The sequence below is a fragment of the Glycine max genome, chromosome 5 (genome assembly GCF_000004515.6).
Source record: "Glycine max cultivar Williams 82 chromosome 5, Glycine_max_v4.0, whole genome shotgun sequence".
In the NCBI taxonomy this organism is placed as follows: Eukaryota; Viridiplantae; Streptophyta; class Magnoliopsida; order Fabales; family Fabaceae; genus Glycine; species Glycine max.
In genome coordinates, this window is record NC_038241.2 from 34529697 (window position 1) to 34553619 (window position 23923).

Below are 23923 nucleotides of genomic sequence, written 5' to 3' on the forward strand. Positions count from 1 at the left end.
AAGATTAACAAGTGATAGTATCGTCTGATGCTCGGTCGTTACCAACCACGTACCACCAAACAAAGCGGCGCTTAGTAACTAACAGTTGGAGAATTTAGTTCTCTTCGACATCTACAACACAAGAAGTACCTACCCAATACTACTCTACTCTTGTCTCCTTATGTTGTGTATCATTACTAACTCGAATATGTTAGGCGACTCTTCTCCATTTTTATGGTTCTCTCTCTCTGTTTTGCTTCTTCATTCAGCTAATTAATAATCAAATGGCGACAATTCCTATCACCTACAACCATGCTTGGACCTTCTCTCATCCTCATCATGCACTTTCCCGCTTCCTTTCACCCTGCAATTTCTCTAGGATCACATTTTCTCGCAGAAAATATGGTGTTGGTGGCCCTGCCCCGTCTTCTCCACTCTCTCATTTTCGCGTATTTTGCCAATCCAAGGTAATTTTTAGCTACCCTTTTGCGCCAATATGTTCTTTTGGTTAGATTTTTATTTTATCAGGTAACATTTTTTGGATCTGACTTCTTTAGAGTGAGCAAATCTGATGAAAAAGCCAAATGTAGTTATTATTATGTACACATTCATAAGAAATCATGAATGTGTTAAAAATATCAATTGTTAATATGTACACATTCATAAGAAATCATGAATGTGTTAAAAATATCAATTGTTAATCTTGATGTTACTTGCTTTAACCTTATTCAACTTTGAGGAGCTTAATCCACATTTTTTTTCCCTTTAAATATCATGACAATTTGTTGAGGGTACACACATTAGATTTTGGTGTGAAAAATTCATTTAGAAAGTGAGATCCAATGACCTCTCCATAAATTGTTTATACATGTTTTAGCATGAGAAAGAAAAAGAATCTTTAGCTAAGGTATCTCGTGTGTGTGTCAAACAACCAGGACAAACAATGCCTGCAATATTCACACAGCATGTGCCTTTGGAGAGTGCCAAGTGTTGTAGTATATTGTTATTTTTATGATATTGTTGTGCATGTAGACAGAGATATTGGAGATAAGAAAGTGCTCCCCTTTTCTTGAAAGTTCATTACTTCTTGGTAATGGTGGTGTGGCCTCAGATGAGTGGAAAGCAGTTCCTGATATTTGGAGATCTTCTGCGGAGAAGTATGGTAATAATGTAGCCTTAGTAGATCCATATCATGATCCTCCTACAACTATGACGTATACACAGGTGATTTTTGCCCGTTTTTTCTGTGCCCTTTTACCAAATTGTTTTAATTACCATACATGATGAAAATGTTTTAGAAGCTTTTTTTGCTCCCTATCTCTAGTATAGTGATTTGTGTACTCAAATTAAAATAATTATTTTTAATTCGTATATAAGAAAGATAAATCATGTTTTATAGGTTTTTGGCATGACAAATTAAGGTATGAGCGACCCTGGGGTGTGACATGATCTTATTAATGCATATGATTTCTGAATTATATTGCGCTGCCTATTTAAAAGCTTTCTGTTCTGTGCAACAGAAAAAGCTTATCTATTATTTAGTACTATAATTCCACGACCCGAATTAGTGGTCCATGACAAGCCATGGAAAGCATGAAAGACTTATAAAGAGAATTTTTTTAAAAAAAGTATCGTGGGAGTGGCTAGCAAGAAAAGGCACATATTGGATATCTCTAGAAAAAGGTGTTTTGATATAAACGAAGGAAAACTATATATCTAAGTGTCATTTAAATAAAAACAATCTTATGCTGTGTTCTATCTTGACCTTAAGTTTATTCCTTTTTGTACTGTTAAAAATAATGTGACACTTTTGGCTTTTTTTTTTTAGTTTGTAATGAGTTTGGCATTGTTACTGGATCAAATTTAAGCTTCAAATTGAAAAGGCAACATTATCAAATTATTATCCAAGATTCATTTGTATCGCAATAATGAAGGTGAAAATCAGATTCACTAGTATATCTCTATTTTATTGAAATGCTAAACGAATAAAGAACTCCTTGGGGAACATATGCGGTAAATGTGGAAGGTTTGTTTGTTGAAATGTTTTGGAGAACATTTCGTGTGCAGGAAGCATTAAGTTCCAATAGTACGTTTATTTATTTTATTTAGAAATTTAGCAAGTAGCAACACATGCCAAACTAGGTATGTAGCACTGTTTAACCATCGTTAGCAGCTAATAATGAGAGACATAATGCTTCCTCTCAAGGTGTTGCAGTTTCCTAGGTTGTAATTGGTATTTGCTCACTAGAAAATAAGTTGCCTTCATTATTCTGATAAGAACCTTGGGAGTACTTGGGTGCTTATCATATTCTCATATCTTATACTTTGTTCTGTATCAAAATTTCAGTTGGAGCAGGCAATTCTGGATTTTGCAGAAGGTTTGAGAGTTATTGGGGTAAGACCTGATGAGAAGCTTGCACTTTTTGCAGATAATTCATGTCGTTGGCTTGTAGCAGATCAAGGTGCGTAGAATTACTTTTTTTGTTGCACTTTCAGTGTATTGAGTCTAATAATTACCAGTTGAACAAATCTTATGTGTACACACTTTTAATATAAAAAACAAATAACAATCGTACAATATGATTGTAATTGTGACATTTCAAAAACACAATAGTGAATGGATACTTCACACCAACACTATGGTGACCAACAATATGGTGACGTAAAAAAAATAGTAAATTTTGAGAAATATGTGTAGTGTTTATGAATATATGTGAGAAGGAACTGTTACTATCAAGTTTCTTAAAAGTTATCCCCATGTTTTAAAACTTGCTTGTTTCGTGAAGTTAATTACCTCCATATAGTGAAAATGAATTTTTAATTTTTCACATCTGCAAATATCTTAGATGCTTAGCTTAGTGGCAATTTACAGACAGCGTATATGTGATCTGAGTTGTATAAGTTTTCAATTAGTTTGCTATTTTTGTGTGTTTTTTTAATACTAAAAGTGATATTATGGTGTGAACTATTTCGACATTTTGATCCTAAAGGCATTACTAGTATTTGTCCACGATATATAGTTGTGTTTTTTACCACATCAATGCCATATTTTTAGTCTAGGTATGATGGCAAGTGGAGCAATCAATGTGGTAAGGGGCTCAAGGTCATCAGTTGAAGAGCTATTGCAAATATACAACCACTCTGAAAGGTTTGATAAACACTTCAATAATCTTGAATAATCAGATAAAATGTTGCTTCAAGCTGATCTTTGCATAGTCACATTTTGTGAAAGATTGTGAGTTTTAATTGCTGATAATTCTTACTGAATTGTCCTAAACACGATAGCTATTGGTTTTTACATTCTTTTAAGTACTCAATTTCAATCTGAATTCTTGAACTCAAGAGACTTTGCTGACATATGCTATTGTTATTCAGTGTTGCACTAGTGGTGGATAACCCTGAAATGTTTAACCGGGTTGCAAATACATTTTATTCAAGGACTAGCATGAGATTTATTATTTTGCTTTGGGGAGAAAAAGCAGAGCTGGTTGGTCAAGAAAACAAGCATGTGCCAGTGTTTACTTTCATGGAAGTCATAGATTTGGGACGACAGAGTCGCAGGGCATTATCTAATGCTCATGATGCTGGTACGTCACCTCGCTTTCTCGGGTTATACCTAACATTAACAATAAACATTAAATATGTTTTTAGTTATAAATACAACAAAATTTTGGTTTCAATCTCTTAATATATATTTTTTGGTCCTCATAAATTTAATATTTTTAAAATGGTTTTTATCATTGTTAGTTGATAAAATAAAATGTATATAGATTATATCATATTACTAGACATGACAACCGACCGGAAATAATCAATCCCGACTCTCCAACATATACTCGTATCCATTCTCGATATCCGACGAGTTAAAATTTGTTACCTTATCTAACCGTCGGGTATTCCTGTCCCCGATTTAGATTTGTAAAACTAATTTTTTTTAAAAAAATTATATTAAAAATCTTATTTAAAAAAATGATTGTTATATATTTATTTTTAACTAGTTGTATTTGTAGCGCATTTGTTTACAAAAATTATCAAGAAAATAATTTTAAATTATGTAAAAATTATAAAAAGAATTAACAAGTGACGTCCTTGACCCCGACCCCGATTAAGAAAGTCAGATAATTCTCGAACCCGAATCCATGTCCGGTTAATTCGGATATTCCTAGTCAAAATCAAGACACGCTACTAGTTTCATTGCCATGTCTACGTATTACCAATTATTATGGGATGGCACATGACATGTTTAAATGTCTGTTAATTATGTCATTAACAAATGAAATAATATCATTTAAAAAAATAATTTATAATTTATTTTGACCAAAATCAATATATTAAAGATGTTTAAATTTGTCATATTTTAGAGACTAACAACATATTAAACCCAATAAGGAAATTATAATGTTAGATTGGTGGTTAAATAGAGAAGGGAGAAAGATCGTGATTAAACATAATATCTTTCACTAAAAAAAAACTAATAAATTAGTCATTAATATTAGCTGATAAAAAAATATTAAATCTAATAAATTATGTTAAACCCTGGACCAGTGCGATGAATTTTCAATAAAATAAAATGTGGATATAAGTTAGTTGCAAACTTGAAATCTTCTTGTTTGTTCTATTTGATAAAATGGAAATTTCAATAAAATAAAGAGTAGATAAAAACAGAATCAGATGACGATATATTAATATATCCTCTCACCGCAGCAACACACAGAAAAACAGAACAGAAGGAAACAAAGTGGCTGTCAAGCCAACAGTTATGTCTAATTGTGTTAAAATACCCTCCAAGAAATCCCATTAGCTACAACCCGCAGAAAAATTCCAAAAGAAAGTTGTCTTTTTGTAGCTAAAAAGTCAATATCTGTTTGCAAATATTTACAATAGTTCCAATCAGCTACACGAGAGCTTGACAATGAAGCATGCACTACCCATCCCTTTACAATTAATTATCAAGAATTATTTGAACTTAGCTAAATTCCTTACAGTATAAAATTAAACAAGATTATTAACTTTTGTTTATCTAAGGGTAGTGTTCATTGGTCAACATTTATTGCCTATGGAGTATATATGAATTTTCAGATTTCTATGGTAAAACTAACATCTAACAAATATTTAACATGTATACCTTAGGAACGGCACATAGCAATTCCAAATGTAAATTGTTACTTTACGTAAGTCCTAAAAGCATATTACACAACCTAATAGAGTTGGCCTAATACGAGTTGAGATAAATGCACCAGACTTAAATTTGATCTTGATTGTTATCATTATACACATGTATACAGAAAAAAGAAGCATATGAAACACTAATAAGATGATGAGTTTTGTTGTTTATACAATATATTTTACAATATTATATATATTTTTTTATCTTTTTCTATCATATTAATAATCTTTTCCTACACTTCTATTTCTTGTCTTCCTTTTAAAAAAAAAATTGTTGTACAATTTTTTCGTCCAGCCTAAGGTCAAGTGGACCGACCCATTTTTTTGATAAAAAGAAAATCAAAATAACATTAATGATTTTATCTCTATTTTCTCCAACTAAAAAATTGATATTTTGATGGGACTTCGTAGCCACTGACCAATAACCACCTGATGAGTTGTTTATGAATAATTTCCTTACCTCCCAACAATCCAACATTTTGTGCAATAAATGCTGAAAAAAATCAAGTATTTATTTGATAAAAGTAGGAACTATGATCCAAAAATTGAAAAAATAAAATAAAATAAAATCATCGGGATAGTGGACAAAACAAACCTTGCTTGACGCGGATCAGCTTGCGTAACTAGAAATAAAAGAAACAAAGCTTAAAATTTTGAGTAAAATATTCAAACTGGTTGCAAAGAAAAAAAAAGGAAATATTTTTATTTAAAAAAGTTTAGTTTCTATACATGGTCAATGTAATATATTTACATTATCAATTAATTAAATTTAATAATAAATATGATTTTTAAGTTAATTATTATAAAAATCGATAAATTTATCATACATGATAATTTATTATTAGATAATAATGTAAAAATATTTTGTTGAATTTATATATTTATTATTTTAAAAAAGTTATTAATATTTACTCTATCGAACTTATAAAGATAAAATATTTTAATAATTATAAATGTGAGTTACTTTAGTTTTTATTTATTTATTTGAGCTAACTTTTCAAACATCAATTTAGGTCATTGATGATTTTGTTAATGACTAAGTTGATATGTGATCCATCTTTTCTAAACTTAATCATGTGTTAAAATTAGGACTTTATTACATATTTTATCACCCCCAACTATCATTATTTTGCAAATAATTTTATCATCAAGTTTTTTTCATGCATTTTACTATCACATTTTTTAATTCTTGCATATTTTACTAATTCCTTAAATTGTAATAAAGTGTTAACATATTCCTAAAAACCATTCATTTTTTTGTAAAACTGCATCATTTTGTTACCAACATAGTAAAATGCCCAAAAAAAAACATTATAGTAAATGCACAGAAAAAAAAACCTGGTAGTAAAATGTGCGAAAATTAAAAATTTGATGATAAAATGTATAAAAAAATAACTTGAATGATAAAATTCATAAAATGATAATAATTGAATGGTAAAATGTACCATTAAACCTAAAATTAAAAAAAAATAACTGAAAAGTAAAATATCTTACATTTATAATCTTAAAAAATAAATAACTAGTTTTCGCTTTTTAGGGATTAAAGTATCATGTGAAATTTTTTATGGACTAATTTGACCCTTTATTTGGAAATTTTTAAACTCAACACAATGTTTTTTTTTTTTTTTTATCGAATTAATCAAACTGGCCTGTCTGCGATGACAACTCTATACTTTTGTTAATGGGAATGTCTATATTTTAGACCAAAAAAAAGAAAAAACATGTCTATAATTATTTAATTATTTTAATATAAAGGACAACTTTTTTTTGACAAAATAAAAAAGACAACTTATTTCTCTTTCTCTCAAATCTCAACTAATCAGGAACTATGTTACTTTTTTACTTTCTATATTTATTGTAGGACAACGTTATATTTATGAAGCAATAAACACTGATAGCATTGCTACTCTAGTATACACTAGTGGAACTACTGGAAATCCGAAAGGTGTTATGCTTACCCACAGGAATCTTCTGCATCAGGTTTCATCACAAACCTTCTACAATAAGTAATTATTGTGACAATGCTATAGATTTTTCAAGTCACCTTAAATTGGTTTCAGTAGAAGATGATTCTTTTGCTTTATATGCTACCCTTGATGCTGTAGTATCATATTTGTTGATCAATTTCCAGATAAAAAACTTGTGGGACATTGTACCAGCTGAAGCTGGGGATAGATTTCTAAGCATGCTGCCACCTTGGCATGCATATGAAAGAGCTTGTGAGTATTTCATTTTCACATGCGGTATTGAGCAAGTATACACAACCGTGAGGAATCTCAAGGTATTATTCCTATTATTACTTTGATCATAAACATTGTGAAAATGTGGCCTCTTACACATTTATAATGTGACACCAAAATCAGGGAAGCCTGCTTCAGTTCAACGATTATTACTATTATTGTTAGTATGTGATGATAATAGGCAACGCATTGCTACATATACTACTACGCTAAATTGATTACTTATACGCACATGTATTAACATGTTCTCCTTTCTTATTTTCTAGGATGATTTGCAACGTTATCAACCACAATACTTGATTTCTGTTCCTTTAGTTTTTGAAACATTATACAGGTAAATCCTCTGGTAGGAATTGTATGAATACGCATTGAATTGATGATATATCATGTGTCAGTAAGTTTTTTTTCTTCTTGGTATTGGAATATGGTGTCCTTTGCCAAAAGCAGCATTTTTGAACAATCAGGCTACTCAAGCTTAGCTTACTAACACACTCCCTCACTCTTAGACAAGCCTACACACATTCTAGTAGTTCCAAAATGAAAAGTTTAATGCTAAAGGAAATTTTACTTATTATGAAGAAATCTATGTTTTTATTTTGATGCTGATGCTGATCGTAGTCATGTTTGGGTTTTTTTTCTATTTGAAGACTATGTTTCTCATGAACATAATTATTTCCTCTGCAGTGGGATCATGAAGCAGATATCTACAGGTTCCGTTGTTAGGAAGCTGGTCGCACTAACATTCATAAGAAGCAGCATAGCATACATGGAGTATAAGCGTATTTACGAGGTTTGAGTATCAGTTCTTTTTGTCTGATCTCTAAAATGTTAACATGTTTTATCAGGCCTATTGTGATTCTTAATGGCCTTCCTCTTTGGATAAAATAACTTAATGAACCATTAAATTCTGTTTTCTTTCCATTGTGTCATCTTTAAGATTGCAGGTTTTCAGTTAGTTGTTGTTTGTATTGGTTTATTGTTCCTTATAGTCACTCAAGACTTATGCTAAGAATTTTGCTTGAATTCCTTCCAACTTAAATATAATATGCTAATGTAAAAGGTCTATAGTTGGGAATCATCTATTGATTAAATGGTTTTGTTGCTTCGATTATGTCTCATACAATATCCTAGCTCAGGAGTTGCATTATAGATCTTCACTTTTGAGTTTGGAGGCTAAGCCATGGTAGTTAGGACTCACAGAACTTTCTTTTAAATAACATTGTGAATTAAGTCAAATGAGAAGTATAGAAATTTGAATTTATGGTACTTCCTAGTTTGTTTCCTCAAATCAAAACTTCTTGGAGTTGTTTTGCCTGGTTGATTCCATATGCAAAATACTTGCATTCTATCTAATTGATTGTATAATTAAATTTTATTTTTTTTGCTTTATGACAAGTTTAAACAAGTATACGAATAATGTAATTCTAATTCTCACCAACGATATTTCTCTTACTAAATTCAAATACGTTTATAGGGTAAATGTCTAACAAAGAATAAGAAGCAGGCTTCCTACGCGTATTCAATGTTGGACTGGCTGTGGGCAAGAACTATTGCCACAATATTACTTCCACTTCATATTCTGGCAAAGAAACTTGTCTACAGTAAAATCCATTCAGCTATTGGAATATCAAAGGTTTTGTTTTCTTCTTTTTCATTACCTTATAAAACTTATATTGTATGGTTATCTTTATTTTATTTGTTGCCATGTTTTGTTAAGTGCAATACTGTCTTCTCTTAAAAAAGGTTTTAGGAAAATTATGAAAAAGGAATCTGTGTAAAATATTTTCAGTTTGAAACAATTGACCATTTAACTGGATCATGATGTTTAAAGAATGATTAAGGTTTAATCAGTTATTGTTGTATTAACTAATTCCTAAGTTGGTAATATTCTTACCTTAAGACATCCTAATGGAGTAGTTGTTATCGTTATATTCTTTCTTTTGCCTGAGTTTTTAGATATATATTCAACTATTCATCTGAACTACACCATATTGTGTCATTATTCCTGATTTTGGAAATTGTTGTTTGACGAGAGAAACTTATTGGTTCTCTACAGGCTGGAATAAGTGGTGGTGGTAGTTTGCCTTGGGAAGTGGATAAATTTTTTGAGGTCTGATATCTCAAACATGTGTAACTTATAAACATTTTTTGTTGGAATCTACTTGATTACTTCACATTGGTGCTTTTTCATAACATGCAGGCAATTGGTGTGAAAGTACAGAATGGATATGGTTTAACAGAAACTTCACCAGTTATTGCTGCTCGACGACCTAGATGTAACGTAAGCAATGTACCAAATCAAATGCATTGAAAATTGAAGAATGCTGGCATCATTACTATTGGGTGAAATTCACGTGTGACTAAGTCATGCAAGTCTCACTCACAGACTCACTCTCTAGTGGGACAAATTCACCCAATTATTAAGTGTGTTAAAATTAGTATGTTAACTAGGATTGTTTCTGAAAATTTGGTGCCAGTATATACCAATATATCTGTTAGTGTACACTTAACATGAAAACTGTTTATTATTAAAACCTTCATCTGCAGTAACTGCTTAGATCATGACAATCATAACAAGTACTTATTTGCATTCTTTAGATTAGTAGTAAATTGAATCATCAAAGAGAGGTGCATTTATCTGAGAATGTTACAGATGGAATTTTTTAAAGGTTATTGGATCTGTTGGGCATCCAATTCGTCATACAGAATTCAAAATAGTAGATTCTGAAACTGATGAAGTTCTTCCACCTGGTTCAAAGGGCATTTTGAAAGTCAGGGGGCCACAAGTGATGGAAGGATACTTCAAGGTAATTTGCTTTGTCAGAATGAAAGCATTATTTGTTTGCACAAGTGTGCTTTTGTGGGTGTGTGTGTGTGCCAGAGAGAGAAAGAGAATTTATGTGTATTAATTTTGTTTGTGAGCACAAACAACAAATATTAGAGATACATCTGCAGTTTTTTTTTTCATGTGTGTGCTACAAAATAGTTGAGCGAGGAGGTTGCCTCATTCCAAGGTCAGGGCATGGCATAACATAAGCCTAAGTGAGGGCTTACGGTAGTACTTACAAAAACTAATGACATATCTGTGAGGGAAGGAATTGAACTCTAGATCCTTTATTTTGTTCATTTGTAATTGTATGATTAAGCCAACTCTCATTGGCGTTGTAGTTGCATGTTATCATGCAACATCAAATGCCTTTTCCATGACATTCTAGCAACCTAGTATTTCATAAATAGAAGAGTCAGAAAACGTGATTTATGCATATCATGTGATCTTATTGATGTTTTCTAGATGAAATTGTGATTGTTATGTGTGTTATCTTGCATTAGAATTCTTTAGCAACAAATCAGGCCTTAGATGGGGATGGCTGGCTGAATACTGGTGATATAGGGTGGATTGTTCCCCATCATTCAACTGGGCGGAGTCGTAACTCTAGTGGTGTGATCGTTGTGGAAGGCCGTGCTAAAGACACTATTGTGCTTTCAACAGGTATAGTAGAAGATTGAGTTCAATGTAATATGTTTAGCATGGAATCTTAAAATTTGTATATCTATCTGTCGGTGTATGCACGTTTTCTATATTTTTCATCCATTCCAGACGTGAAACAAAGGACACTGCCAATAAAAGGAACCTGGTGTTTACCTGAACAAGTTAAATTTGAAAGCTCCCTATACTTATATTGTTTGAAGAAAAGTTCTTTATAATTTATACTAATAAAAAAAATTCTTAAAACATCTGGTCCTCCCCACGTGCCTGCCATGTTTTTCTTTTTATATATCTTTTTTTAATGTTCAATAAAATTAGTTTTTTAGCACATTGTGAAGGGTGTCAATTGATTCTACTTCATAATATGTCTCAAATTTTCATTTTAATGTATGTATACATTGTATATATGTATCTTTGTATTGCATTTGCATGTACTATGTAAAGTACAATTCTACGGTGTTCAAACATGTGTTACAAGCAATAATGAATAACAAACAATATTATAAATGAGTAACAAACAAGTTGTTCTTAAAAAACACGAACGAGTAAGACAAGATCCTGTTCTTGAATTTGTTTATTAAGTTGTTGAATTTTGCTCAACCTTGTTTTTACGCTGGTTTGATCTCACCATTAGAAATCATAGAACTTCCTTGAGTATTAACCACTTGTTATAATAAGAGAAGGTGAAAATGTTGAACCGTTGGAACTTGAAGAAGCTGCAATGAGGAGTAGCATAATTCAACAAATTGTTGTTGTTGGCCAGGTGCATTCTTGAATTCTTTCAATTTTTGATAGCTCAAGTATTATATATAAGATCTACTTCAGATAGTTCAAAATGTAGTGATTATACTTCTTGGTAATAACTGTAACTTATAGGATAAGCGACGTCTAGGAGCTGTAATCGTTCCTAACAAAGAAGAAGTTTTGAAGGTAGCAAGGAAGTTGTCAATTATAGATTCCAACAGTTCAGATGTCAGTGAGGAAAAAGTGACGAGCCTGATATATAAAGAATTAAAGACCTGGTAAGACTTATTTCACTTCTGTTTCTTGTAATCAATGCTGGAAAAAGTTTATGTCTTGTTCAGATATCCCTGGTGTGCTAGTGTCTCTGTTTCTGGGGAAGGACAGTGTTTGATTCTATTGGTTAATTAGCTTTACTAAATTTTATGACAATTAAAGGGAGTAAACTAGTTTTGGAAACTGTTATGTTGGAGTCACTGAATGGTAAACAAATTAAATGTATTCTATAATTGAATTATTCATCATGCAGGACATCAGAATCTCCATTTCAAATTGGACCAATCCTTCTTGTAAATGAACCCTTCACGGTTAGATTTGGAATTCAAAGCAGTAGTATCTTGTATGTTGTTCACATCACAAAACTGACATATTTTGGTAAATCCTTTCTCCAATGACAGATTGATAATGGTCTAATGACACCCACCATGAAAATTCGAAGAGATAGAGTTGTGGCTCAATACAGGGAGCAAATAGACAATCTATACATGTAATCTATTGAATGCCAATGGCATCATACAAACACAAGAGATCTTTGACCGTATGTTAAGACAGTGTCCTTAAAGTCCTAATCCTTGGTTGGCAATTTTTTTCTTTTCTTTTTCTGTTATCTTACAGAATGGAAGATACTGTTCTCAACAATACATTGACGTTGATGTATTAAGAAGTTTTTGGCTCAAACTAAGATGATTGTTTACTAATATTGAAGTTAAAAATTGCTTGTAACTGAAAATGTTTGCCTTTGATTTTGAAAGTGATAAAATGCATTTTCTGTTTGAAAATAAAAAATAAAGAACATTATTCGTTAACTTTTTAAGTTTTTTAAGATAAAAAAAAGGCTAACGCCCCCAAAAACTAAGAATTCAATCAGAAGTAGGCAGAATAGTCAATTTGGTTCTTAAAAGTATATGACGGTTTCAAATTAGTATGCTAATAAACTAAAAATAAAGTCCTTGAAAGTAGCTTTCCTCTTTCACATTCATCCTTCGTTTCAAATAGGTCTTTGCATTTGCATATTATCATTAAAATGCAATTTAGTCCTGAAAGGACAAATGTAAAAGACAAGAAGGGTTTTGTAACACCCAATATTCATAAAAGAAATTAAAAAAAATATTTTAAAAAATAGTTTTAAAAAAATAATGAGATTTTTGTAATTAAATAAATAAGGAGAAATAATTTTATTAATTAAATAATAATTTTAAGTTAAATAAAATAAATATATGTTCTTAAAAAATAAAAAGGAAGTAAAATAGAATTTTTTTATAAAATAATAAAAAAATATAGAGTAAATAATAGGCTGAGAGTGCCTAAATATAAATAAAGATATATTAAGTCAATTTTTACCATATAAGTCTCTACATTTTCTCTTCTTTTAAATTCGTTTTTCCTTTCTCTCTCCTAATTTTTTTTTTCATACACTCAAACCTATTCCAGTAAAACTACAATCCCAAACTCGTTAACTGAAACTACAATCCTAGACTCGTTAACTTTTGGATCATCGTGAAATTTAAATACCAGGTTTGGAACTCAGTTTTACACATAGTCATCATTGGGATTTGAGAAATAATGCTTGTGGTGAGAGAAATGTCTCTTGCACAGAACTTTTTTTTTTTCGCATACACTCAAATTTATCCCAATAAAACTATGATCCCTGACTCATTAACCGTTCAATTGTTGTGAAATTTGAACAACATGTTCAAAACTCATTTTCACACATTTCCATCATTGGGATTTGCGAAATAATGTCCGTGGAGGGAGAAATGTTCCTCTCACGCAGACCGTGGAATGAAGACTTCAATCTCGTCTCATTCTCTTTAACGCTTGGAAACCCTAACAAAGCAACTAGAGGAAAAACTTGAGAAATCTTAGGGAACTGCTAGAGATGTCGCTATCACCGTCGAACTACACATGTGAGCCCGCTTAGAGGTAATGGATGAATTTATCACAATTGGGGTTAGAATGAACATGTGTAGGGATCCTCACATGATTAAATTGAGATTTATTTTGAGATGTTTATTGAATTATAATTCTTCCTTTGCGATTATAATTATGATATTGCCGTGTTTGACGGACCAATTGATGTCCTGATGCGAATTGGTTGACAAAATTGAGTACTTTTGGTGTTTTCAACCTATGATTTTGATTTCTTGATTTTGATATGATTATGTGAAATTATTTAAGTGGTTTTACTCCCAATGTTGTGAGAATCAATTTTTGTATAAATTATTTTTATTTTGGACAAGATTTACTAGATTAGCATGATAAAATGTTATATTGAGATCATGAAATTGTGATTAAAAATGAGAGTAAGTGACCAATTGAATATGTGGAAAATTGTGAAATACATGTGTATTGAGATGTTGTGTGCATTGAGTTGTGAGTTATGAACCACACAATCACATGACCGTAAAATCCTTTAAGGACGACGAGTTAATGCACGACGAGTATTGTGATGGGAACCACTGTGGAAACCTGACAAGTTTAATCATTTTGATGCGCGACGAGATAAAATGATTTTGAGAATAATTGAGGAGTCGTGTGTCTTGTACAGTTCATAGATAGAGTCTATATGCTAAAATGTTTTCTGGGTTAGACCTGAATCAGGAAGGAGAGACTCTGGCAGACTCTTTGGAGTGTAGACTTTGGGGATAAATACACTTGGTTTAAATGTTCCTTAAAGTCTATATTGATCCAATATGGTTGGAGCATTCTCACAAAACAAAATAACCCTGACTGATCTTCCTATGATTTTACCTAGTGAGAGTGACCTGACTTACAAGTGTGTGATATGTCTTGTCATGTACTCCTAGGTGCCCGATGAGGTTTTTCACTAACATGGTACCACATTGCATATAGGATTGAGTCTTAATATATTTGTTACATAATGCTTATATATTGATCGAATTGATTGGTTGAGTGATATTATGTTTTGATCCTTGAGTATGTGAATGATGTGAAAATGTGTGAGACGTGTAGCGTTGAGATGTGATGTTACGCGATAAGTGATGGAATGACGTGAATTGTGTTAAAGTAAGTTGTATTTCATTTATATTATATGTATATCTATGTTGTCTCATTTCTCTCTATAGTTAGAAATGTGATAATTCACTCTCTATGTGATGTTTGTGTTTAAATCCTATGATAATCTCGAACTTTGTGTTCGTAGGAGTAGATAATTAGGTTGATGACTTTAAAAAACCTCGCACTAGAAGACACTGAGACATAACACTCTGATAGAATGTGACATTGAGACATGATATTTTGAATATGTTAGTCTATTTATTTTATTCTACTACTTAACTTGAATTCTTTTGTAAACTTGAATAGTCTTATTTTGAGCTGAAAATGTTTTTGATAAGTTTTATTTGATAACAGTGAAATGAATCTGAATTTTTTATTCACATGAATTTGTTTAAGCGATCTGGAAAAAAAATAATTTAATAAAATTCCAGATTTTTATATTTTTTTTCTTGATTATATGTATGTCGGGATAGAGGTTTCATAGTATTTATTTCAATTTATTTGAATTCAAGGACTAACTTGAAACTGCTGTACACTTTTTGGGACCAAATCGACCATTCAACCATAGAAGTAGGATTGGAAGGTCCTGTAACATCAACAAACATTAATCCTTTTACTGGAGAGGGAGGGTCGACAATCCATGAACGCCACAGTATTCTCTAGGTCTAGTTTGCAATCCTACTTAATTGTGGTGCCTAGAGACTCTTCTCTGGAGGCGGTACTGAATTTATAAACATCAATGTTAAATTCCAAGAGAAAGAAAAAAAGGTAAGAGACTCTCTTCTTTAGAGGGAGTACTTAAATGAACTCCTAAAATTTGCCTAGTATCATATAGACCGATTCAAAACATTTGTCTTCTTTACTTGTTTTATTTTCAGTTTCAGTAATTAAAAAAAGAGCATATTAGTGCGAAAGTATCTCTTTTAAGTAAGAATTTTTTTTTTCTCCTGCTAATTTTTGTAGTTGACGTGTATTTTTCAATTGAAGAGAGTGAAAAGGAGACAAGTAAAATAAAAGATGATTTTATTCCAATGTGGATACAATTGATTTGAGAAAATGTTTGAAACTACTCTATGTGGTAAATAAACTGGAGGTTTTCTAAACCTCTGAATTAGTGAAGTTTCAAATTCGACGGAGTTACTGGACTTGAATCTTAGTATAATTAGCGTAATTAGTATTTCTTCGAGGCAGTTGACATACTATGTAATAAATCTATATTTTACGGATTGGAATTTGTAATTCAAATGTGGTGTTTTAATTTTTTATGTTAAGGAATGTAAGACAATGATCAAATAAACTGTGATTTTTATTTGAATATTAACTTGTAAAATAGAAAATAGAAGGAAAAGTTTTCCTTTGACTTTTTAAATTGGAAAATGCTCCACGTCTTGGGTTTTTGCCCCCTTGTTGCCCAACAGCACAATCTTATTATTCATCCGTTGGGAATTTTGGTTTTAATTTACAGTCTTATTATTCATCCGTTGGGAATTTTAGTTTTTTCTGGTTACATATAATTGAGAATATGTTATGTCTGCTTTGTGAATTACCATTTTTTCCGAACTTGCATACTAATCTTGGTTAGCAGTTTAGCACTAAAAAGCATGTTATATGCATTATATAAATTATAATTACTTTGAAATTACTGAAGGAGAAGGGAATCTTATAAGATATTTATCTACGGAACTAGGAAACAAAAAATCTCAATGTCCCTGAAAGGTTAGAAGGAAGAATTTTTCTTTGGCATTTTGATTGGAAAATGTTACACTTCTGGTCATTCTTTTATTTATTTATTATTATTTGTTTATTTATTTTTGTCCAAATAGCAGGGTCATATTCAAAACTTCGGTTTTTCTTTCAAGCTTCGGAATAATGTTAGTGTAATTTGTGACTTTTGATAAAGCCAAACACGTAACTTTTGTTCTTATTTTCATGTGACCTGTAACAGTCAGTAATAGAACCTATAACTTGACTTACTCTTCCTTGAGTTCATTTTTCTTCATCATCATCACTCTCATCTTCTTCTTCTTTTCAAGATAACATCTCTGAAGTGATCTTTCATGGAGAGAGAGATTGAACATTGTGACAAGGTGATGAGCCAAAGCAGCATGGATGCTTGTCCCAAATCAGGGCCTGGTTATGCTTCACCACTAGCAGCCATTTCTGGTCCCAGAGAGACTCTCCTTTATGTCACTGCTATCTACTCAGGTAACAAAAACTTCTTCTTGTGTCTCTATAGGTCTGAAAATGCTAATTCAGCTTCATTGGAAGAATAGATAGGCATTAAGCAGAGATATGAAGATGGTTTCTAACTTTGTTGTTAGAAACATATGATTTAATATGACAGGCTAATAGGTAAAAGATACATGCAGAATATCTATCTCTTTTTAGTGCAATGCATGTAGACTTGGTGCAGTTTAAACAACTTCTGTCAAAACGCGTAGTTTGGTGATTTTATTTATATATTGGTGATGAATATTCAATTTAATACAGGAACAGGAAGGGATAAGCCTGACTTTCTGGCCACAGTGGATGTGGATCCAAGCTCTCCAACGTATTCAAAAGTTATCCATAGGCTACCTGTACCTTATTTAGGTGATGAACTGCACCATTTTGGGTGGAATTCATGCAGCTCTTGCTATGGAGATCCAACAGCAGTTCGGCGATATCTGATTTTGCCTTCACTGGTGTAAGACACCACTAAACAGTCACTTTGGATTTACTTGCACGCGTATGCGCATGTACACACACATACACAAACACTGACAAGGTTCAAGAAGTTCACTGTTACGTAAGACATCGGTTTTCTTGAAACAAAATCCTTATTTAAGTCAGCTTTAGCATATTTCAGATCAGGCCGCATTTATGTGGTTGACACAAAAGCAAATCCAAGGTCTCCATCTTTGCACAAAGTTGTTGAGCCAGAAGACATTATAAGTAAGACTGGATTAGCTTATGCACACACATCTCATTGCCTTGCTTCTGGTGACGTGTTGATCTCATTTCTTGGAGACAAAGATGGAAATGCAGAAGGAAGTGGATTTCTTCTCCTTGATCATGAATTTAATTTGAAAGGAAGGTACCCTTTTATAGATTAGATTGAGAAATGCAAGAATGCATGTTGGGATGTCAAAATGCTCTTAAACCACCAATTCCTATTCATTATCGCATGCATTTGGTTTCTGATTTTATATGAGATGTAATTTTAATTGCTCTTCCAACATCGATTAACAGTCTACATGGAAAATGGTGCAATCATAAATTGAGAATTTACCACTATGCTTAGAAATGACAAAAGTTTTGCAAAATGTAGAATCATTAAATAATTGTTTAATGGCAGCATATTCAACAAAAGTTCTACGAATCTGATGAAATAGTTACCATTTCAGTGGATTATTTTCTAGTTATTAGTTTGTATCTTGGCACACATTTGTTAGGTGGGAGAAACCTGGGCACAGTCCATCATTTGGGTATGACTTCTGGTACCAACCACAGCATAAGACTATGATTAGCTCATCATGGGGTGCTCCTGCTGCTTTCACCAAAGGTTTTAATTTACAGCATGTCTCTGATGGTCTTTATGGGAGGCATCTACATGTATACAGCTGGCCTGGGGGTGAACTGAGACAAACATTGGACCTTGGTGAGTCAGGGCTTCTACCCTTGGAGGTACATTGTTTAAAATCTGGAGTTATTTCCACCAGTTATAATGCATTTTATGGTATTTTTTGGTTTTTTTTTTTTGTTTTTGCTGTAATTGAAGCTATTATGTTAATGTACTTGTGATTTAATCATAAATATGTTTGTCCTTTGCTACATTTTTTCTCTCTAGCTTGTACTTGTGAAGTATTATGTGAAAGGTGAGATAATTTGTAAGCAACTTGTCCGAAATGCAGGTAAGATTTCTGCATGATCCTTCTAAAGATACAGGTTTCGTTGGGTGTGCATTGTCAAGTAACATGGTACGCTTTTTCAAGACTGAAGATGAATCATGGAGTCATGAGGTACATAAAAAGTATATAGTCAAAAATCAATCCCTAAATTATAGGAGAATCACAACATCTCATTAATCGGAAGGTTTACATTCAGCTATTCTATTTTTATTTCATTCCTGTAATTTTGGGATTCCTAGTTCTTGAAATATCTTATTTATCATTTCTTTTTTTTCCTTCATTTTTTCTATATATTGCATCTGTGCTCATATGAAATAATAGAGACTATATAATTTTCTTCATACTCTACTCTATTCATAATATTCATACTCATTTTGTAAAGTAGTCTGGCTAGTGTTTGTGCAGCTTCAACCAAGGCATAATGATCAATAATACTTACAGACTAGACTGACTTTGCAGGTTGCAATATCAGTGAAACCATTGAAAGTGCAAAACTGGATTCTTCCAGAAATGCCAGGGCTTATAACTGATTTTCTGATATCTCTCGATGATCGGTTTCTGTACTTTGTGAATTGGCTTCATGGTGATATAAGACAATATAACATTGAGGACCCTAAAAATCCTGTACGGACTGGCCAAGTATGGGTTGGGGGACTGCTACAGAAAGGAAGCCCTATAGTAGCTATAACTGAAGATGGTAATACTTGGCATTCTGATGTTCCAGACATCCTGGTTAGTGCAGTTTAACTTTTGAATTAGTGATTCTAGTGTTATGCTTCTTGCATCTCACTTGTTTGGAGTTGATTGGTTCTTAGATGTAGTAGATATAATAGACTTGTGCATTACATTGGTGCCTTAAATTTTTTGGTCACTTTTGTATTTTATCTTATGTGATGCTTAAACGTGGTACATAATTGCACTCATAATTTTGACCCTTTAGTGGTTTAAGGTGAAGAGATCAAAATTTTAATTTTCAGGGAAATAAGTTGAGAGCTGGCCCTCAGATGATTCAGTTGAGTTTGGATGGTAAGCGGCTATATGTTACAAACTCACTCTTCAGTGCATGGGATAAACAATTTTATCCAGAGCTTGTAGAGAAAGGATCCCACATGTTACAGATTGATGTTGATACTGAAAATGGTGGTCTGAAAATTAACCCTAACTTTTTTGTTGACTTTGGAGCTGAGCCTGGAGGTTCCTGCCTTGCACATGAGATGAGATATCCTGGTGGTGACTGCACTTCAGATATATGGATTTGATAGCTATGCCACTTGAGGCCAGGCTACAAGCAATATCCATGTGAATAAATTCCTTAGTCCTAGAATGAATAGAGGTGGGCTAATGTTATAAATAAATAATAGATGCATATGCATGATGGTTTCATTGTAATAAAGTTATATTTTCATGTAGTTTTCAGTACTTCCTCATTTACATCTTCCTAAACAGAGTTCTCTGTAAAATAAATCTTGCTCACCTCCAAAACTTGGGTCTCCTGATCGAGTAAATCTATTGGAGTAACATTCTAGATTAATGGCCTTACTTAGGATTCTATGATTTTCATTCACCTCATGAATGTGCTGCACCTTCTACGTTGCTTGTTCCCATTTGAATGCATTTGAAATCACAACCCAACCAAATCATTTCGTTGTGAATTGTGATTGTCAGATGGTAACTTGACGGGCGCCTTGGTCATATATGTATTTTTGTAGACTGTAATGATTCATTCTAATTAGGAATCCACCTATTTTGAAAATGACTGGCTCATTTGGATTGACTTTTGGAAAGAACCTCTGTTTGCTAATAAGTGGAATTATCTTATAATGACAACAATACCATCACTTAAACGCCAAAGTTAAAATAAATGAGATTGAACAACATTATTATAGAATCAACTTTCTAGTTAGAGAAAAGTTGTGTGCAAAATAAGTAGTTGAAGGTGAACCTATTCATTATGCCTTATTCCGTGACCACCTCCAATGGTTCTCATTTCTCATTTTTCAAGTATTAGCACCATAAATGGACAGACTTAACCCCAAAATCAGTACCAGAAAATGTAATGATTTGTGAGGATTGAAGCAGTAAGCTTTTGTGAAGGGTGGAAATGGAGTCTCAAAATCATGCTAAAAATGCAAACAAGTACATTATTATGGAATTTACCAAGTGCAACATAGCACCATGTAGCAAAAACTGCGTACTGCCATCATCAAATCCTTACAACAGAGGATGCTCCAGGATATGCAAATGCAGAAAATGAAGTCTTCAGTTCGTTCAATGGGAAGAATAAGGAAATCATATACCTATTTTTCATCTTCTATATTTATGCAGTCATACTATGATGAATTGAAGAGTGCTTTCCTGGCCATGTGTGTTGTTTTGGCTTCTGCTTTGTAAACACAAGACAATAATACAGGATCAAATAATAAACTGCATAATGACATGAAGTTCAATATCTTTCTTTGAAGCTAAAAAAAATTGTTATAGCTTGTAGCTACTTTTGTTGTCCCACAAATGTGTGACATGGAGTAATTTTTGCATATATTCGTAATATTCATTTTGTGGACTCGATAGTCTACATCTATTTTATGAAATGTACTGAATCCAACATCAAATCCCTTTGTCCCACTGTACAAAAAAACTCTGATCATTTGAACCTACTAAATGAATACAAACTGGGTCCATAAACAAAAATTGTTGTTTCCTACGTGCAAAAAAAAAAAAAAAAACAAACTTCACTACCCCATTTTGTTTTTATCATGTTAAATATATGGAAAAAAAATTATTGCCAAGTCCAAATTGCTTGCAACTATTGAAGCCTGTATTTGTCTTGATGTTAAATGGGAGTACTTATCCAAACACAGTATCAGGTTGAAACAAACTAGTTCATACTATTGATGGGAAATGCTTCCAAGAATGCTATGCAAGGTGTGAAGATTCAAACCTGTGCAATGTGTGCCACTTTGTGTAAATAAACTAAAATAATAGAGGAAGAAATTAAGTAAATGCTTGGAACCATCCTTGGCTTTACAATTTCCATGAGTGCAATAATTTGAGATTGGTGTGAAAGGAACTCAAAGTCATTGTCCTCGTTTTATTAGTGTCAAAGGAAATCCCGAAATCCATAGGGACCCCACCACAACTGTATGTTGAGGTCCATTGTCTGATAGAAGACTGAGAGTTTAGGTGGGGCAACTTCGAGGAATATGTACCAAATATTTTAGATGTATGATTATATCAACACACACCTTTGCTTCTGTTCTCTCCTTTTTCTTTTGTCATGATAATACCCTTCCTATAATCCTATTTACATAACTCCACATTTGTTCATGTATACTTTCCTAAATGTGTGTAAGGATTTCAAATAAGAAACATAGGTGGCAATTGGTTGGTTTGAGTGTTTTATTTTTTTAAAAGAAAATAAAAAATATGAGTGAAAATATATTTGTTTAAAATTTAGAAAATGTTTTCTATTTTCAAAAATAGTCCAAAACTGAAAATAATAAATTAACACTTTTAGTCTTTTTTGAATAAATAAAAACGTGACGACACTTTAGAATATATTTTTTTCTGAAGTTTTTTAAGTCTTGAAAATTTGAAAATAAAAATTATTTTAAAAAATAAAACTAAAAAAAAATACTCAAATCAAATATCACCTTATAGCTAAAACAATTAAGTAACTATTTACTCTCATCATTTTGTGCTTCCCTTTTTGCACATTTTTTTATGAACTTCGATTTTACCCAAGGGGGGACAAAACTAAGAACCAAAAAAATATCATCACATTCAAATGCAACAAAACCAACAACATGTTTTCTATAAATATTTTTCATTTTGGGGTACTATTATTTGGTATGGAATTTTTAATTAGTCTATATTTATAGTATACAATATACTTGGGACATATTAGAATTTTATCTTCCGAGAGCAACCTAATCTCAGTTATCTCATACATGTGCAATCACTTATTGGCAGAGTGAATCAATAGTCTTCACAGAAAGAAAGAAAGAAAAACATCTGTAGCACATGGCAAATAACATAATTTCCATGTTGTCCAAAAGGTTTGGTGAAGTGCGCTCCAACAGCTTATCACTAATGCAACTTGCACCTTTTCAAAAAGGTGGTGTCATATAATCTAATATTCTCTATATAGTGCTTATTAGTGGGAGAGTGGAGGGAAGAGTACATCCAAGAGACAGAAGAATGGCCTCAAAATCATCCACCATTAGACTTCTTTGTTTCTGCTACTTCATGCTCTTCAGCTTTATGCATTTCAGCAGCTGCACTGTGTTCTCATTGAAAAGTCATGCAAGCACATGCAATGGTTCCATAGCTGAATGCAATCAAGAAGATGAGCTGTTGATGGAGTCCGAAATAAGCCGAAGGTTTTTGGAGCAGAAGAGATCATACATTTCCAATGGAGCTTTACAGAGAGATAAACCAGTTTGTAATGGTGGTGGCTCTGGTGAAGCTTATAGTAAAACTGGAGGGTGTCTTCCTCCACCCTCAAATCCTCAAAATAGAGGCTGCTCTAAGTATTATCGTTGTAGGTCTGACTCTTGATTGCATCTTCATGCAAACATCTTTAAGGGTGTTCATGAATCATGCCTTTTCACATAATCTTTAAGTTGTCCATTAAATTTGATGGTAATTTACTTTTGAATTTGAAGTTGTATGAAAATTTCCAAAAGGTTCTCTAATAACTAATACTGTGAATGAAGAATTCTTATTCTGTGGTCGTAGGTAATCAATTCTGAATAAGTGAATATTAAGTGCAATAGCCAAAGATCAACTGCTATGATTGTATCAATAATTTTTTTTCTTTTTATCTCCCAACTCTTTCTTTGTTCCATTATGCTAGATGGAATTTGATTTTTTTCTACTTTGTGGGGGGAATATTTTTGTAATGCTTATAATACAACCATAAGCTATAATGCCATATGGAATAGACTTGGTAATGTTATAAGCGTAGACATCAGCCATCAATTGCAATATACACTCCTTAAAAAAAATACGTGGAATACATGTATGATAAGTGAATACAATATGAAGCTTTTAATTACAAATAAAATGCGAAAATGGTTCAGTAATTGTCAAGAATCTGATAACTAACACAGAAAATTGAAGCA

At 32.2% G+C, this 23923-nt stretch overlaps 3 protein-coding genes across 5 annotated transcripts; all 3 read left to right on the top strand.

Annotated features, from left to right (window-relative positions):
* The first annotated feature begins 8 nt into the window (after positions 1-8).
* On the top strand, positions 9-12622 carry ACSL2 (long-chain acyl-CoA synthetase ACSL2). Of its 2 annotated transcripts, XM_006580082.4 has the most exons (19): positions 9-125; positions 249-446; positions 1012-1203; positions 2327-2441; positions 3040-3127; positions 3355-3566; positions 7007-7125; positions 7277-7426; positions 7652-7719; positions 8070-8175; positions 8860-9018; positions 9442-9495; positions 9586-9666; positions 10055-10192; positions 10716-10875; positions 11556-11635; positions 11749-11894; positions 12143-12200; positions 12291-12622. In XM_006580082.4, exons 2-19 carry the CDS (start codon positions 264-266, stop codon positions 12381-12383), a joined length of 2202 nt encoding a protein of 733 aa, XP_006580145.1. In that variant the 5' UTR covers positions 9-125; positions 249-263; the 3' UTR covers positions 12384-12622. The 2 variants fall into 2 exon arrangements, with proteins under 2 accessions (XP_006580145.1, NP_001340403.1); NM_001353474.1 differs by lacking the exon at positions 9-125 and having other exon boundaries at positions 168-446.
* Positions 12623-15661: 3039 nt separating this feature from the next.
* LOC100813286 (selenium-binding protein 2) lies at positions 15662-20325 on the top strand. 2 transcript variants are annotated; one of them, XM_014775679.3, is made up of 8 exons: positions 15662-15678; positions 16944-17115; positions 17401-17596; positions 17759-17986; positions 18345-18576; positions 18804-18911; positions 19260-19532; positions 19778-20325. In XM_014775679.3, exons 2-8 carry the CDS (start codon positions 16968-16970, stop codon positions 20057-20059), a joined length of 1467 nt encoding a protein of 488 aa, XP_014631165.1. In that variant the 5' UTR covers positions 15662-15678; positions 16944-16967; the 3' UTR covers positions 20060-20325. The 2 variants fall into 2 exon arrangements, with proteins under 2 accessions (XP_014631165.1, XP_003524921.1); XM_003524873.5 differs by lacking the exon at positions 15662-15678 and having other exon boundaries at positions 16884-17115.
* Positions 20326-22964: 2639 nt separating this feature from the next.
* Positions 22965-23572, top strand: LOC100500295 (RALF domain-containing protein). The gene has a single exon (NM_001249048.3). It carries the CDS (start codon positions 22998-23000, stop codon positions 23355-23357), a length of 360 nt encoding a protein of 119 aa, NP_001235977.1. The 5' UTR covers positions 22965-22997; the 3' UTR covers positions 23358-23572.
* The last annotated feature ends 351 nt before the right edge of the window (positions 23573-23923 follow it).

Excerpts from the sequence above, each read along its gene's own strand:
- ACSL2 (XM_006580082.4), top strand. The coding sequence starts at position 264 with ATGGCGACAATTCCTATCACCTACAACCATGCTTGGACCTTCTCTCAT. Across the intron at positions 2,442-3,039 it reads TTGGCTTGTAGCAGATCAAG|GTATGATGGCAAGTGGAGCA; the intron begins GTGCGTAGAATT and ends TTTTTAGTCTAG. Across the intron at positions 10,876-11,555 it reads CACTATTGTGCTTTCAACAG|GTGAAAATGTTGAACCGTTG; the intron begins GTATAGTAGAAG and ends TAATAAGAGAAG.
- LOC100813286 (XM_014775679.3), top strand. The coding sequence starts at position 16,968 with ATGGAGAGAGAGATTGAACATTGTGACAAGGTGATGAGCCAAAGCAGC. Across the intron at positions 18,577-18,803 it reads CAGGGCTTCTACCCTTGGAG|GTAAGATTTCTGCATGATCC; the intron begins GTACATTGTTTA and ends TCCGAAATGCAG. Across the intron at positions 18,912-19,259 it reads ATGAATCATGGAGTCATGAG|GTTGCAATATCAGTGAAACC; the intron begins GTACATAAAAAG and ends CTGACTTTGCAG.
- LOC100500295 (NM_001249048.3), top strand. The coding sequence starts at position 22,998 with ATGGCCTCAAAATCATCCACCATTAGACTTCTTTGTTTCTGCTACTTC.